This window comes from Trachinotus anak, unplaced genomic scaffold (assembly GCF_046630095.1).
Source record: "Trachinotus anak isolate AG129_WGS33_773 ecotype Australia unplaced genomic scaffold, CSIRO_AGI_Tana_v1 ptg000032l, whole genome shotgun sequence".
NCBI lineage: Eukaryota > Metazoa > Chordata > Actinopteri > Carangiformes > Carangidae > Trachinotus > Trachinotus anak.
The window spans coordinates 12,167,093-12,183,527 of NW_027273883.1; the positions used below are offsets into that span (position 1 = coordinate 12,167,093).

A 16,435-nucleotide genomic window follows, 5' to 3' on the forward strand; every position below is an offset into this window, starting at 1 on the left:
CAATGAAATCAAACTAAAATAATAAAACTTATGGTACTTTTTTTTTGTTTAAAAAGGGAGGTCAATAGTTAAAAGTTAAAATAGGCAAAAAATACATTTCAAGATGACCATGACTATGTCCATGTAAAAATTCAAGTGATTTTAGTGTTAGTTAACACATTACTTTTTTCCAGTGTTTTTTTTTTTTTTGTTACATAAAATATCTGTATTACAATACAAACTGACAATTATGCATTAGATATACATTATTAACACTGTAGTGAAAATTGTTTATAATTGAAGCATGATGCATTTGTGAAAGTAACATCTGCCTAAATTTGTTTTTTCGACTTTCAATGTTTCTTTTGAGTTTTCATTATAATCTTCTTCAATTTGGTTCACCTTGAAATGTACCACTTATCTTTTGTATGGCCTATACTGTTTCACAAAAGAGCAGAAGCGTTGGTTCATTGAACAAAATGACATTTTATTCTGGGGTAAACAAACACGTCAGGGGTAAAATGTGATAAATCTGGACACACATTCATATAAAATAAAGGCAAAAAATAGCTGTAATAAAATCATAGATCATAGTTCAACTTAAAAAAACAAAACAAAACACAAAATTACAGTGTTGAAGGGGTTTTTCTAAGTTTCCTACAGATGCAGAAGGAGTGAAATACATGTTGGCTATAGATCACAGCAGCCTTCCTCTGCACTCAGTGGATCCACAGCAGCAGAGCAGCACTTTACCCTCCACGCTGCCCACCTCGTAGTTGTAGTCCCAGGTCAGCTCTGTGCCGGCCCGGATCCGCCTACACGAGGATGCAAGCAGGCAAGTCAGTGCAGGACAAGAGTTAAACACTATATAGACAGTGAGCCAACAGAGTGCATTGATAAGCACATTAATAACCACCTTCTCATGGAGAGCTGGATCTACTACTGCACAAAAAAAAGTTATTGCATTAGCTATAAATACAGTGGTGTGAGTGGAAATCTTCTATCAGTGTTCAATAGATGTTTTGTAAACCAGCAAATGGCTCTTTGTCTGTAGATTCCCTTACTCCTCCTGTCCACACTAAACCAAGTTGCCGGTTAGGCCAGTGATTTGCATTGATGCATTGTTGCTTGATGCCATTGGGGAGTGTCAATGGGTAAATGAGATGCTTTTCCATTTCCATTACACCTCAACTGATGGGGTTGCAATAGAGGAGTTTACAATAAAAATGTAGAGGATTTAGTATAGCCACAACCCCAATCTCAGCCCAATCTCAACATGACACAGTAGTGCCCCCCTCAGGTCATGTTCAGACAACAGCATTACAAAACCAAAAAAATAATGCAGCTCTCTAATTCTTTTTAACAGGGCTGGTAAATGGACAGCGGGGTTGCCAGTGCAGAGCAGAGGGCACCTGTAAAAAAATGGGGCATCTAAATGGCCAAGGGGTTTAAGATGCCAAAGTCGGGCTGGAGACCTTTGTCGCAAATCATTTCTTATCTCTCTACCCTCATGTCTTGTCCACCCTATAATATATTCTATTTATTACAGGCTAAATGTCCAAAATATAAAAAACAAATGAACAAAAAAGGAACAACTCAGAATCAGCTGGCAAAACACTTGAACCTGCCTCAACTTTTACTACAATACAATGTAACGTTACCTGGCAACATACTGCCCTGGCCTATCAAATGAGTGCCAATTCTGCCAAAACACATTCCTGGTAGATTAAGAATTGTATGACAAAATTCTTCAGCTAAGCTGACAATTGTCATGATGGAAGATAAAATGATTCCTGCGTAATAAATTTCCAGAGCTGTAAAATCTCTCCTCAGAGTAGTAAAAATTGCTGTGCAGTGTTTTGGCATTTGTAAATCCTTTGAACTCATGGATCTTTAACTTAAATCTGCCCTCCTGGAACATTTGTTAATTTTTCACAGCAACCTGAAACAGCACACACATACAAATGCAGGCTGTAGCATTATTGTTATTTATGATCTAAACCCCCCCGTGAAGCCTCCTGCAGCTGCTGAGATTATCAAAAACACATAAGATGACATCAAAGAATCTGTGGCAAACTCAAAATTAGTTTCAAAACTTACTTGCTGGCAAAGAATGCTACCCAGGGGAATCGCAAATCATGTGTGTCGACAAACACATTCTGGACAAAAAGGTTAGGGCTACAGCTGTGCTGTAATACAGAGAAGAGATAACGTGTGAGAAGAACACATAGGACGATAATTTAAAAGCGTCAAATATTTTTACTGCAAAAGATCCTTACATTAAGGTAACGCCCAAGATTTCCTTCTAACTTGGCATCAATGATGTAACATGACTCTTCACCGTCGAAGAACTGGCGGGTGTTTTTGGGAGTGTTGTCCGCGCCTCCTCCAGTCTGACCCTGCTGCCCTGTTTTTCCTCCCTGACCCCCCGGCCCTCCCCCACCTCCAGGTGCACCTGTTTTTACCATCAGACCATGGCTGGTCTTCAGGGCAATACCACGTGTAGATTTAACTGCTACCTGCTTCTTAGTCACACCTGAGCCAGAACAGCAACAACATGAAAAAGGGGGAAAAAATAAAATAAAAGTTAAAACAGGCAAAACCATGTGGCCTTCATGAATGTAGTGCAAATTCAACAACTGTCACATTTGTCCATTCTCTTCTATTTACCTGGGGTGACTTTTTCTCTCTCCTTGTTGTCTTCAGATCCAGAGCTGATGGTCTGAACATCATCACTGTCAGAGAGAGTCATCACATCCTGCTTCTTCCCTGTTTCTAGCTTCACTTGACTGCAAGAAACACAAAATAAGCAAGATCCTTAGCTGATATTACTGATCACTCAGCTGCAGAATTATTGTAAAATAAAATACATTTTTCAAGACCAAATCCAACACACCTCTTGCTATCTCCGGATTCCTGTGATGGAAAACAGAAAAAAGTTATTATGATTCAATATAATCATACTACAAAACCACCTTCTACCATTACTCGTCTTCCAAAAGATCACATACCTAAGATTAGAGTTATGATGAGCAAGAGGACTATCATTTCTATTTCTGTGTGAGACACTGCATTTATTTTAAAAAGGCTGTGAACACAGAGATCAGTTCCATGAAACATTATTCTTCCTTCTCTTTATTCACCTTTTTCAGCCCCTGGCTTGTTAGCCAGGACGCTACTTTGCTTTTCCCCGTCTCTTCTGGCATGGACGGTGGCTTCTCGTCATCAGTGCCCCTGGCTGACACACTGAGTCCATCTTTACTGTCTTGACTCCCTGGGGCACGGAGGAGAGAGGTGAGTGTGAGAGGACAAAACAGATACCTTCCAAATCTACATTTGGATATAGAAAATGAATGTGCATGGAGTAATGTTTAAAGGATGCTGGGGAAGATTTGCTCCATAACTGGACATGTTTGCCTGAGAATGGCACACTTAAATGTTAAGGTATTAAACATAATTTTTTCATGTCTTTATTTTTATTAAGTCATCAAAAAAATGATGATTCATCCAATTAGATGGTTAATTCAAAAACATTTTAAAAAATGGCAATCAGAGCTCCACAATCTAAAATAATATTTTATAGTTGCTCATTTTGTCTTACCTAAAGTCAAATGTTACTCCAGCAGTGCACGCTGTGAGTTAAAGCAACAGACCCAATAGTGCTGGGGTTTAGTCAGATGATGGAAAAAGCTTGCTAGAGTTAATCAAACATTAATCTGTATCCAACACACCTTTAACCACATATAATCTTTTATGGACACATTAGATCCTATTTTTAGACTCCTTTAAATAAAAATAGTTGAACACTGACACTGTCCCCCTCTGACTTAAAGATAAAGATGCAACCAGCTCACCTTCCTTGTTGCCCTTGACCTGACCACGTGTGGTGTAACTCCTCCACACAGAGCTGGAGCTGTAGTAGTTGTCCTTAACAAACGTGTCATCTGAACTGTCGCTTTCATCTTCACTCTTCGAGTCTTTGTCATCTTCATCATTGCTGTCGTCTGACGAACTTGAGCTTTGGGCTGTGACAGAAAAACCAAGGTGAAAAATCATGTGGAGAAGGGGGAAGATAAAATGTCTGCTAGAGTCAAGAAAACAAATAAAGCTGAGAATCTGAACCAGGTCTACTAAAGATCTCTAACTTTTGGATTTGGACTCACCTTTCCTGGCTGATCGCCCTGCAGGGTTTGATGATACTAAAGCAGACGGTTGGATTTTTATCCTGGAAACGTCCACACCACTTCCCTCACTGTCCGAACAGTGAGCCTCGCTTTCATAGCCCTCCTTGAAGTTCTCCACACTCTCTATATGATCTAGATTAGCAAAATACTCGTCACCCATTTCTAGACCCTCTTTGTCTGCAAAGTCGTCCGTCAAGATTTTACCTGGTAAAGTGAAGGAAAAAAGGGAGAGAAGAATCAGTCACTTTGTAATCAGTTCATCAGCTGTGAAGCCACACAGAACAATTCCTTTCCCTTTCCTCACCCGCATAGATGCAGACAAACGAGCCCTTCGCCACGTCATCCAGACAGCGGATGCCCCAGCCTTTGTTCTGGGTCTTGAAGAGCTGGAGACGCACCTGCAGGCCATGCTGAACAAGCCGGTTGGTGCACATCTGAGCAGAACATTTACACCGCTTATTGCACTCGTAGATCCTGAGAGAGAAGAAGAGATAATGACCTCTGAGACAAGAAAACCAAATTAGCTGTTACATTCAACAGTAATTATCTTCTTATGAGGTTAAGAGGGGTGAGAGTGAGTTAGTCTTTCTGTAGAGTGCACCACAAGTGGGCAGTGCTTTGGTTCATGTGTGTGTGTGTGTGTGTACTGAATGTCTGACCCTGTGGGAAGGCACTCCTCTAATCGTTTGTACAAATATCCAGCGTTTGGGTTGATCTGCCCCCCTGGTGTACAACCTGTAGCCTGAAGAGTTAGCTGGTGGCAAGAGCATTTGGACCTGTAATTAAGACACAAAGATACAACTTCAAAATATCATCAATGGGAGAAGTCTGAAAAAATTATAAGGTGTGGATGCGCAGCTTCACTAACTTGTCTCGACAGCCGTCAGTGCAATCACACCCAACCAGGAAGTCTGCACTGGTGTTGATGAATACTCCATCTTCAGGAATACGCTCTTTACCTTGAATAGAGGGGACAGAACTAGATAAGCCTCTCTGGGTCATTTGGCAGTTAGCAGCTGCATGGGGAGGTAATTATTTGTGATTTACTTACATTTTATTTATAATTTATTGTACAAAAAGTTGGAAAGACAAAAAAAATCAGGTAGTCTAATCCTGGCACAAGCCCAAATGAATATATCCTTTATCATCATTTCAATGTTATCCTTACTGTAGTCTACTTTAGGAGGGGGTGTGGAATCAATTTCATTGACGCAGGAAAGTGGGATGTCCTCCTTTCCACCAGTGATGTCTGGAATGTAATAGAACGGCCTCTGTGGCTGGAAGGGCCGGTCCACGAGTACATAGGGGTCTAGACAGAACATCTCTAAGAATATGAAGTCACAGCGGGTCTGGAAGAGGTAGTTCTGGATCTCTGCCATGTTACGCAGACAGAGTCCACATGGAGCCTTGTAAATCACATGGAAGGACATCTGAGATGTGGACAGGTAAAAGACAAGAGTTGTACAATTTAGTTTTCAGTTTATAGTGCCAGAATAGTAAGGGAAATGTATATTTAAAAAATACATTGATGTGTTTTAGTGTCCACAGTCATGTTGCTGTTCGTGTTTACCTTGCGGTTGACTTTGCGTCGTCCCGTCATGCGTCTAAAATCATACAGTAACGGTGTGAGGAGGGGGTTTTTTCCTCTGTGCATGTCTGGTTTTGCAGGTCGGACGCGATTCAGACAGGCAGCCTGACATGAGTGAGTCAGGTAGAAGATGCGGTCTGTTGGGGCACGATAGGAGGGCTGATGTGGGATGGTGGCCATTGCATGGGCCACAGAAGGGGGGGCAGGAGCCAGGGTTGGTAGCTGTCTTTGATACGGTTGTGTGAAATTGGGCACAGGAGTATTTGGGGCAGTCAACAATCTTACATGATGGATGGACAAACAGAAGACAAATAGAGAGAGAGACAGTGAGAAAGACCAGTTACATTTAAAAATATCAAATGTCTCAGATGAGTTTTTTGTGTTATAAGCAGCAGGTTATTAGGTCATACAATAAGGTGAACTCACCTCGGCGGGTTGCTGGGACTGGAGGACAGAGACTGCATGACTTTAGAGGCATGTGTGCCTCCAACGCCAGGGACAAATGGAGAAGTACTCTTCTTTGCCATCTGATGTTTATTGCTTGAAGAGAGCAAGGAGAGAAACAGACACTCAGTCAATATCTGATGTCTCCATTTACATCCTCTCAAATGGCCTTGGTTCACAGCTGCACTAATCAATATCTTTTCATTAAGAGAGCATAAAAGTAACATGTAATAAGAACGTTGTTGCTTAAGCCCACTGAGACTTAAGACCATGTTTTTCCCCTCAGCTCTACGAAGCCTGTTTGAATAAGCTCATGGTTTTTAACCTCATGGTTTTCAATTTCCATCAGGATTTGGTGGAGCTAAGAGAGTGTGAATATATCTAAGAGACCATGACTCCAAATGAATACAAATATCTCTAACAAGTTTGCCACAACTTTATAAGGTGATATATGTCAGTGTTTGGTTAGTTGCTGGAAGTGCCAAAAGCTATGTCACAGCTGTGTCAGTACAGAATCTCAAATGAATGAAGGAATTTTCTTTCTTGGTGTTCTGGTCACTGTCTAGATATTCTATGAAACCAAGGATGAAGATTTAACTAAGCCTTACTTTGAGAAGGAAGTCCTTAGCCAGAGATTATTTCATCAAAACATAAATTCTTCCTCAGTGTCAGCTTTTTTATTTTTTTGCTAAGTTTACACCTTGAAACAAAGTGTCAAATGCAGTGTCAGAGGTTCAGTAAGCACCACTCACTCGACACGTGGAGGCTGTGCAGGATGTGCAGGATGTGCAGGCTGAGGGGTTTGTTGGGTTTGTTGTGTTTGTTGGGGCTGTGGGGGTTGTGGACGCTGTTGAAGTTGTTGATGTTGTAGTGGCTGTGAAGGCTGGCTCAGTGTGGCCTGCGGCGTTTTGACAGGAGAAGCGCCAACGTGTCCATCACTGGTGTACTGAACCACTGGGCCTTTACTCCTCAACGCCCCTAGAAATGAACAGTAAGAAATGAAGAGAAAATTGCACACAAAAAGTGTTGTATTAATAAAAGACCTCTAAAAACAGTTTTTTTAGAGGTTCATATTTTCTTTTACAACACCAAATCATAGCGGCTCAAATTTGTGCTTGTTTTTTTTTGCACAAATTAACTGTGCAGAAGTTAAAACAAATAGTAGAGATGGACCGATTATCAGCCTGGCTGATTAACAACTGCTGAATTAGTGAAAGTCGCTAAAAGGAGCAGAGAGCTGGGAGTGCTAGAGTGGAGCTAGTGTAAGTTTAAACGCACAGATGGTAGAGCAGCAATAAACGCGATAAAATGTACTTGTGAGTAAATGTGTTATTGTGTTATATTTTTAAAAGGAGATGGGAAGGGGTAAAACATCTTATATTGTGATAATAATAATATGTAATAAAACTATTAAAGATCATCTTTAGGCTACCAGGTGTATCCGTTCCCAGATGAGGACAGCACTGAAAGCTACCAATTAATTCCAGTCAGCCACTTAGCAGCCTGTGCATACAACTGCTAATTACTGATATACACGACGTTGGCAGTTTTTACTATGAAAATCTGCCTAACTGTTAGACTTTAGTCTAATACAGCCTTACAATAAATCCTCCTTCATGAAGGTTATAATGTTTAGTTTGTAATAAAACTGTTTTAGACAGTTGTGGATCCAACTGTATGATTATTTTGGACGATGAAATGTGTGGTGCTGTTGAGCTGTATTGCATTATACAGAGTTTGTGTTTTTTGTGTTTATTTTGCCAAGCTTCACTGATATAAATTGGGTGGACAAAATCAATGAAACACCCCAACGCCACAGTGAGAGGCCTTATCTAGCAGTCCGTCTGCACTGCAAATATCGGTTATTGGTCTCTTTGATTACTAATAATCGGTATCAGAATGGGCCCTGAAAAACCATGTCGGTCGACCCCTAACAATTAGTACAATAGTACAATTAGTATGTTACCCATATTAGGACGTGTCCTCTGCTGGCCAGCCAGCTTCTTCTCCTGAGTGTTGGCTGTGGTCATCTTAAGGTTGAACATTGGCTCCAACCTGGTGGAGCCTCTATAGATCCATTCACTTCTCTTATCATCCTGCTCAAACGACACATGAAGTTTATTCTCTGTCAACTGATGTAATCTTAAGTAAACTATTATCCATTCCCCTTTTCAAAAATTGATAGCACATTGTTTGTTACAGCTGTCTAGCCAGGTCAATGTGTGCATTTCTTTTCATTTTTCTCAAATCCTGATGCAGACATACCAAGAAGAGGATCTTGACCAAGCTGCCATCCACCTCCTCCACTTTGCTCTTCCACCAGGTTCCCTCCCACTCTGTCTTGATTATCTGGCCGACCTTTAGGAGCACCATAGGCCTGCTGGGATATGCGGTGATGTACTCCTCGATGAAGTCTCGACACGATCCATCCTCTATGTCTTCCCAAGTACGCTTTACTGTGAAAACAAGAATTATCTCATTATTTTATTTATCTGTTTACCACAAATTGCCACTTTTTATGTAAGATTTCTTCAAAGTAGAATACACTAAGGTTTACAGATTACAAAAAGGGAAGAAAGGATAGAGAACTGAGTACTTACATGGTCGGCAAACAGGATAGAGCTCAGGAAGTGTCACATACGAAGCATAGCCATCATCAAAAAATATCAGAAACCTAAAACACATACAACAAAGATATCAAATAGAGCCAGACCAATTAGCTTGTCAAGGTTATCTTCGTATTTGCAAATACTGTATACTTGAATTGCATAGTTTGTCCACTTGTGAGCATGAATGGGTGTATTTTTAAGTGTAAACATAATTCTTTAATAACAAAATTTGAAGGATCAAAATGTTTGTGGAATGCATCCCTTTAATAAATAAATGACGGTCTCAGATTTTTTTTTTTACAATCTAGTATTGATATTTGGAACCCCCACCCTTACTTTCCCATTGTTCAGCTTTGTCCACACACCTCATGCGGTTTTTGTTGTTGGGCATCTCTGCTACTATTCCAGCATAGAGCCACACCAGGTTTCCGTCCTTGTACTTGGCCACTACACGGGCTCCAACATAGAGACTCTCCAGGGTGGGGTTATAGTCGAAAGCCACATGATTTCCAGACAGCAGACTTTTTCCTTTATCAAACTTCACTTTATACTTGAATATACCGTTTCCTGAATATGGAGAGAGGATGTGTAGTTTCAATGACAGAGCAAAACAGGAAAGTTAGAGCATAAACTGCAGTTTATCATAATAAAAATAGTCAAGCTGTATCTTGAATGTTTAACATTGCTTTAAAGTTGTCCTAAAGAACCTAAAAGAAGGCGACAATGTTCCGGTCACACACCAACAGGGTTGATAGCAACGAGGGTGCCTCTGTGCCAGGTCTTGGTGCGTTTCTTTCCCAAAATGCTCATCCCGACTCTGAGCTCATCTTCTGCCATATTTGGGTTTGGCTGGGCCATGGACTGAGATGAAATCTGTGATACAAACACTGCTGGAACAGAACCCTGAATACCTGGAGGGTAGACAAGCCACGCACATTTTTAGTATCAAAAGCATAAAACTTTCACACAGGTATGATGCATCTGACAACCCTAAAGACTGTGTGTGCTCACCTGACTGGGATGAAGGCTGTCCTGGAGATCGTAGCAATGGAGTACCCGGTGACGGCTTGTTGACCATTTGGACTAACTTCTGCACCTGCTGAGAGCTCTTCTGTAGAGCTGCAGAGGCATCTTTTAACTGGCAAAATAAATAAACAGGAAATACCTCATTATCTGCACACAGTGAGCAGTGTTTCATCACTATCTTTGTGATGCCAAACCCACAATATCCATTGTTTTGATAGTAAGCATTTCATAACTCTGTCTCACAAAGCAGTTGTCCATGTCTAAATCAGTAGACCGTGGATTTGTCCATACATACAAAATATCTGATCCTGAATAAATTTCGTTAAGATTTCAGGAAATTCTTTGTCATTGATGTATTTTTATATTCTCAATAAACTTGGGGAAATAAAATTAATCTACAAGTTATTAATTCCACACATTTTCATTAATGCAATACTCCTAAATTGTTTGTTTTTTTTTGTTTGTTTTTTAAAAAAAAAAAAGTTTAACATTTATTTCTTTATTTATTTTACATTGAGAATCGTATCATAATTGCTCCACTGTCACTTTTTAAAAACTGTACTATTTTGTTTAAAGGTTAACATCAGGACACAACATGTACTTGTATTTCCTTGTGTCACATGATAGCGTCACTCCTCACAGGTCAAGTTTCAACAAAAGTTTGGTATATGATTCATTCATTTGTTGGTAAATATTTTTTTGCTTGGCCCAGACAATCTACAGTATTTGTTTACTATTTCAGATAATATAAAAAAGTTGACAATCAAGATTTAAAGTAGCCAAGAGAAACACAACAACAATAAAGACATCAAAGGCATCAAAATGAAAGAGGAAAAGGAACTACAGGTCATTATGATAAAGTTGCTGGTGCTCACCACTGGATCTTTGCTAGTAGTGGCAGGCTTCTTTGGAGGAACCACTGAAACATTGTGAAGTACAGAAGAGAAACTGATTACCTCATTTCCTCCTGCCATTTTATAGTAGCAGTGAATGATAAATGTTCTAATATGAAAAATACATGACTTACAACAGCCAACAGCAATGACATCATCATCATCGTCATCTTCTATTTCAATAACCTCTGAGGACAACACCCCTCCTCCGCTGCCCTCATCCTCTGAGCTGCTCTCCCGGTAAACAAGGCCATTCTTTTGGTAGGTTGCCTTTACCAGCTTTTCACACTCCAATATGGACCTGAGGAAGAGTGGGGCAGAAAAATGTCAGCCTTTAACATCAACTGTACAACTAGGGATCCACGTATCTTAACAATAGAGATCCCCTTATTACCTCATTCTACCTTAATGATTCAATGAATGGCATATTTACAAAAATGCAGCACAATTAACTGCACAGTTCCCATGCTAAGAACCAATAAGATATATAAATCAATCAATACATAATAAACACTCACATAAAGAAAAGTTGTAGGTTTTCAATTGGGTTGTAGACCTACCTAAGTTTCTGGCCATTAGCCTGGCAACCGAGAACTACAGTGAAGGATGACTTCTCGTTCCCTGTGGTGCGTATAGACACCGTTCTGGTCCCTGTTTTCTCCACAGTGTGGTTCACAGGGATATCAAAGGTGAGGGGAGCCTCGTCCATGTTGGTGATGTGCTCTGGCTGGATCTTCTTTTCAGTGATCTTGTTTATGCAGTATGCGCGAAAAGTGTCCAGATTTTCTTCGTAATCTTTTGGCAGTTGCTGTGAGACGGTAGTTCGTGTGTGGATGGAGAGATTACGTCTTTTCATAAAACGAAAGCACCAAGAAGGACCGCCACGAAAGTCATTGATATTCATGTCCCGTGCTAACGCTGTTGCCTTCATTCGAATAGAGACTGTAGAGACGCTTCTACCTGCTGCTCTCTGTTCAATAACCCACTGTTCAATTTTGTCCTCTAACTGTGGCCATCTAGCGTTGTTCCCTCGGAAACTCTGTGTGGTCTTCTTTACTTGGCGCAGGTCATCTTCTTGTTTCCTCCAATTCCGTACCATTGATTCATTAATGTTGAATTCTCTCGCAGCTGCTCTATTCCCATGTTCTACTGCGTGACTGATAGCCTTGAGTTTGAAGTTCGCGTCGTAAGCGTGTCTCTTGACAGGTGCCATTTTGGGGTCCTTATACACACACCTTGTAATATTATGGTGAAGAACAGTGTGTAGTACGCTCCTGACTATGATAGCCGTAATGCTACAAGCGGTGCAGCTTTGTAGTTTACCAAAGTCGTACTAAAACATTTTGACAGAGCACCGTGTACCACACAAAATAGCTTCGAGGTCAGTAAGCACAACCAGAATTAATCCATATATAAGGCGCTCCGGATTATAAGGCGGACTGTCGTTTTTTGAGAAAATTAAAGGCTTTTAAGTGCGCCTTATAGTCCGGAAAATATGGTATATAAACACAGTTTAAGGACTAAAAACACACTTAATTTAATTAACAAAATAAACAGGTTAATTCCTACTCACTGGTTGGCATCATTAAGAAGCATCTCCGTCACTGCCTCATCCTTCTCTTTCTGCTCCACCCATTCTTTGAGCTCTGTCAGCTGAGCCTTTTTCTTTTGCACAATCTCGCTCTTCTCCACAGCTTCTTCAATCCACTTCTTCAGCTCATCCAAAGAAACGCCCAGTTCTTCCTCCAGACCTGCGTCCCAGCCCTCCACCTCCATCCTGACGAGAGACAGACAGAAACAGGACATGTAAACATCATTTCAAGTATCTACAAATAAATCTTGACAGACAAGGATGTTGTATCTGAACTTAAGCAAAGGTTTAGGGGATGTATTGAATAAAATCAGCAAACATTTGCTGGTTATAGATTCTTAAATGTGGATATTCACTTGTTTTTTCCCTATCTCATGTTGTGGTAAATGAAATATCTTTAAGAAATAAGTGTTGGCCACATACTGTATGTATATAAGCAGAGAAATAAGCAAACATTCACACAGAACATTTGCCGATTGAAAAAATTTGGTCCTCCTTCCTCTTTTTCACAAATCACCCAGTCATTTCATTTGAAAAAAAAAACTGCTGGCAAATCCATTTTTTCTTTATCATCGAATCATGTTATGGCTTGGTACAATTCTGTCATCCAAATTAATAACACTGAGAAAATCAATAACTAAAAACTAACAACATCCATTATTGAAGTTTTCTTCTTATACACATTCAAAGAATTTGTTCTGGTTGGATGCACAACATAGAAACACAATTGATTATTTCACACTGTATAAATTCTAAAATATATTTGCCAGATTGTGATATATACTCAGGTGTCAGTTTATTTGGTGCACCTAGTTAAAACTAATGCAGTCTGCAATAGTCTAACTTCATGAAGGTCCACATCTTTAATGTCAATGAAGGCAGGATAAACAAAAAAAACACTCTCGTTATAACACAATACAGTTCAACAGCACCAAAAACAACACCCCCCAAAATGACCACACAGTTGTATCTACACCTCTGTAAAACAATTTCATCAAAAACAAAACCTTATAATACTGCCGTATTACACTGAATTCGTTTTAGTTAGGTGTACCTAATAAACTGACAATTGACTGAATATCTGTATAGGAAACTGTCCTTATGACTATGATAATAATTCAAGTCGCTAAACAATCAGTGGTTATATATGATGAGTCTCAAATGATTAGGGCTGACCTGTTTTTCATTTACATGTCTGCAAAACCCATAAAAATGCATACTAATATCTGTCATATCAACATCATCTACAAACATAAACAACATGAGTACATGTCTGATCATGTGTCAACATGATCCAACAGTGCAGGTTTACTGGGTCCACCGTATTTCTGTGATGATAAAATATATGGTCCTCTGTGGTGGAAACACTTCTGCATTTCAATCAATGAATGTGTGCAATGCAAGCTTGTGGGATCATCTATTATGATGCTGGGCTGCAGGTTGAGACCTTGCACTCTGGAAAGCGCTGACACAGGGGTGGACTATTATAAATATTGCTAACTTAGTACATATTACTAACTATACCAACCATTAGCCGGTCCAATTAACTGTAATGCAACTGTAGATTATACATTAGAGAGTAGCCTGGTACTGGTTAGCACAACAAGGGACAACTTTAAAGCCAAAATTCCGTTAATCCCTTGTTAACCTCTCGGCTAACAGAGTAATTTATAACACAATCCACCACAGCTTCATTGGCACTTTACTGAGACACAGTCTGGACAAACAGGGGAGCTAAAACATAACAAACTGGGGCTTCATACACGAGAAAGCAGGCTACCATGTTAGCCTAGCATTAGCATTGGAAAATGTCTCTACCGCTGACTGACTGATGCAAGTCTCTGGAAAACAAACAACCTTGTGTGCTCTGGTGTTTCTCTCAAAGACACATGAGACGGCACAAATAAAACTTTATTTAGCAACGGCAATCGTCACTCACCCCTCACTGCTTTCCATCCTGTCCGCTCACAAATATAAAGCTAGCTAGCTAATGCTACCGACTAGCTACAATGGGGGGGCGGGGGGGGCGGGGGGGGGGGCGCATGCTTTGCAGCCTAGGCTATTCGAAGTGGGCGGTGTTGTGCGGCGCTGTTAGTTGCCGTGAATGAATAAAGCACCGCCCACCCGGGTTATACAGGATAATAAAAAAATAAAAAAAATAAAAATAAAAACCTGCAGCACATCCAGGACAGTGGCGCCCAAATTTCTCATCCTTAACCAACACTTCCATGGTCAATTTAGCCCCACCGAACCAAACTCTACAATACTGCATTTATTGTATGTATTTTAATGGCTTCATTAAAATTAACTGTGTGGACATAATTAACCAACTGGCCCCTTTAAATATAATCACCTAATGCGTTATCAATCTATTGGATTTACTACCTTAAGATTCATTTGAGTGTCTAAAAGTGTTTCATGCAGGCTATGAAACCATACTGTAACACTGAAATAAACAAAAAAGACAGTGAAACATTTAAAAAGGTTAAACAACTCGGCATTTAAAACTACTTCATGTAATTGGCTTCAATAGATTGTAGATTTTGCTTAGTGACTTGCCTGAGAGTTTCCACAAATGCTTCAAAACACTGACCAAATCTGGGGAAAAGAACAGAACATCTGTTTTGTGTTTTGGTTTAAACATGGAGAACTTGAAAACATCTGTGCTCTATTAGCATGGAGGGGAGGGCATCTACCTCTGTTTGTGTCAAGCAGCTTTTCTTCCAGTGTAAAATTTTCACTGATCATATTCAATCTCTGTAATAACCCAAGGTTTTTCAGTGTCTTTGGTTCTAGTCAATAGTTTGGCTTTTTGTTTTAAGATTAAAGAATCTCAAGTAATAGAAATAACCATCTCAGATATCTTTCCTGATATAATTGGAAGCCAATGTTAGACCATTTTGCATTGTGAGATGTGTATGATGAAAGTGACAATCTTATACGTAATGTATTAATCATATTTCAAATGTTTTGAATGACAATTGACATGCTATCTCTTTTTATTTTAATTCTAAACCATGGATGTCTCATGTAAGTCATAAGCACAGACCAAACTAAACCAACAATTGTATAAGATTGTCTTTATTACTGTACATTATATACTTACATGATTTGAAGTTATTGGATGTTGTGGTTGACAGCTATTTGTAAAAAATGTCAGTTATGTAGAAACTCTATAAAAATTACAATAGTGTCAGAAACAGCTCTACCAGGCTGACTCAGTCATTAGAAAAGCCTCAAATATTCAGTGGGCTGTGGCAAATCTGTTTTATCATCTCTGAAGTATGAGTAGATGGCATTGCTCCTTTTGGAGGATGACGTGCCTTTCTTTGATGGTGTGTAAGCCTCTGGTCTCCATTAGTCCTCCATTTGCTCCTCCTGGTATGTAGTAACAGAGATAGCACTGTAAGGGTCCAGCACCGTCTGAGCACAGCGGATGATGGTCACCAACAAGAAGAAGCAGAGGAGGAAGAAGAAGAAGAGGGCAAACCCAAGGTCCACATCCACATCCAGCCTGGCCACAGGGAGGATTGGTGGGTCCATGTTGACAAATCCACAAACTCCAAAGAAAAATCTCTAATCTGCTGACTTCCACCAAAGTAGTTCCTGAAATTCTTGTAATTATTTCAAAATTAAGTATTGAAATGGTATATATTTCTCTGTATGGACTTCTCCAGTTACTCCACAATCCCTCCCTCTGTGTCTTGGTATCTTTTTCTTCTTCCACCATTGACACCTAGGCTACTGTCCTCGTCCAAAAGATAGGATGTATTGGTGGACACATGGAGCCCCATTTGGCACCTGTGTCCTGCATGAATAGTTAAAAAGGAGTTTGGTAACGATCAGGCCGTTCCTGAGATTAGAATGGCCGGGCATTTCTCTCTGGTCTCTTCAGGACATGAGACCTTTACAGGAGATGACACCTTAACAAGTCACTGGATCCCTGGTCAGTACAAGGTTTGGACACATGACAACATGACAGAAAGATGCAGCCATACACATGTTTTTTAAGTTTTATTGTACTACTGTGGTGTGCAGCTCTGTGTATACTGAACCCTACACATACCCCTGCACCCCTGGTTATTTTATGGCCTTAACGTCACGGAAAATATGAGAACAGA

The 16,435-nt window shown here is 40.0% G+C and overlaps 2 protein-coding genes across 2 annotated transcripts; both read right to left on the reverse strand.

The window, feature by feature from the left end:
* Positions 1–445: 445 nt before the first annotated feature.
* Positions 446–14,339, reverse strand: setdb1b (SET domain bifurcated histone lysine methyltransferase 1b). Its single transcript, XM_071469930.1, has 25 exons — positions 14,254–14,339; positions 12,297–12,500; positions 10,858–11,024; positions 10,706–10,749; positions 9,816–9,942; positions 9,545–9,715; positions 9,170–9,371; positions 8,796–8,869; positions 8,461–8,651; positions 8,162–8,291; positions 6,948–7,173; positions 6,178–6,291; positions 5,734–6,031; positions 5,332–5,593; positions 5,032–5,122; positions 4,823–4,939; positions 4,468–4,637; positions 4,143–4,367; positions 3,834–4,004; positions 3,123–3,253; positions 2,876–2,895; positions 2,650–2,768; positions 2,259–2,515; positions 2,080–2,168; positions 446–794 (listed from the first exon to the last, which is right to left on the reverse strand). The coding sequence occupies exons 1-25, from the start codon at positions 14,268–14,270 to the stop codon at positions 677–679; spliced, it is 3,735 nt and encodes a 1,244-aa protein (XP_071326031.1). The 5' UTR covers positions 14,271–14,339; the 3' UTR covers positions 446–676.
* A 725-nt stretch (positions 14,340–15,064) lies between these two features.
* LOC139613014 (cortexin domain-containing 1 protein) lies at positions 15,065–16,307 on the reverse strand. The gene has a single exon (XM_071469261.1). The coding sequence runs from the start codon at positions 15,855–15,857 to the stop codon at positions 15,672–15,674; it is 186 nt and encodes a 61-aa protein (XP_071325362.1). The 5' UTR covers positions 15,858–16,307; the 3' UTR covers positions 15,065–15,671.
* Between the last annotated feature and the right edge of the window lie 128 nt (positions 16,308–16,435).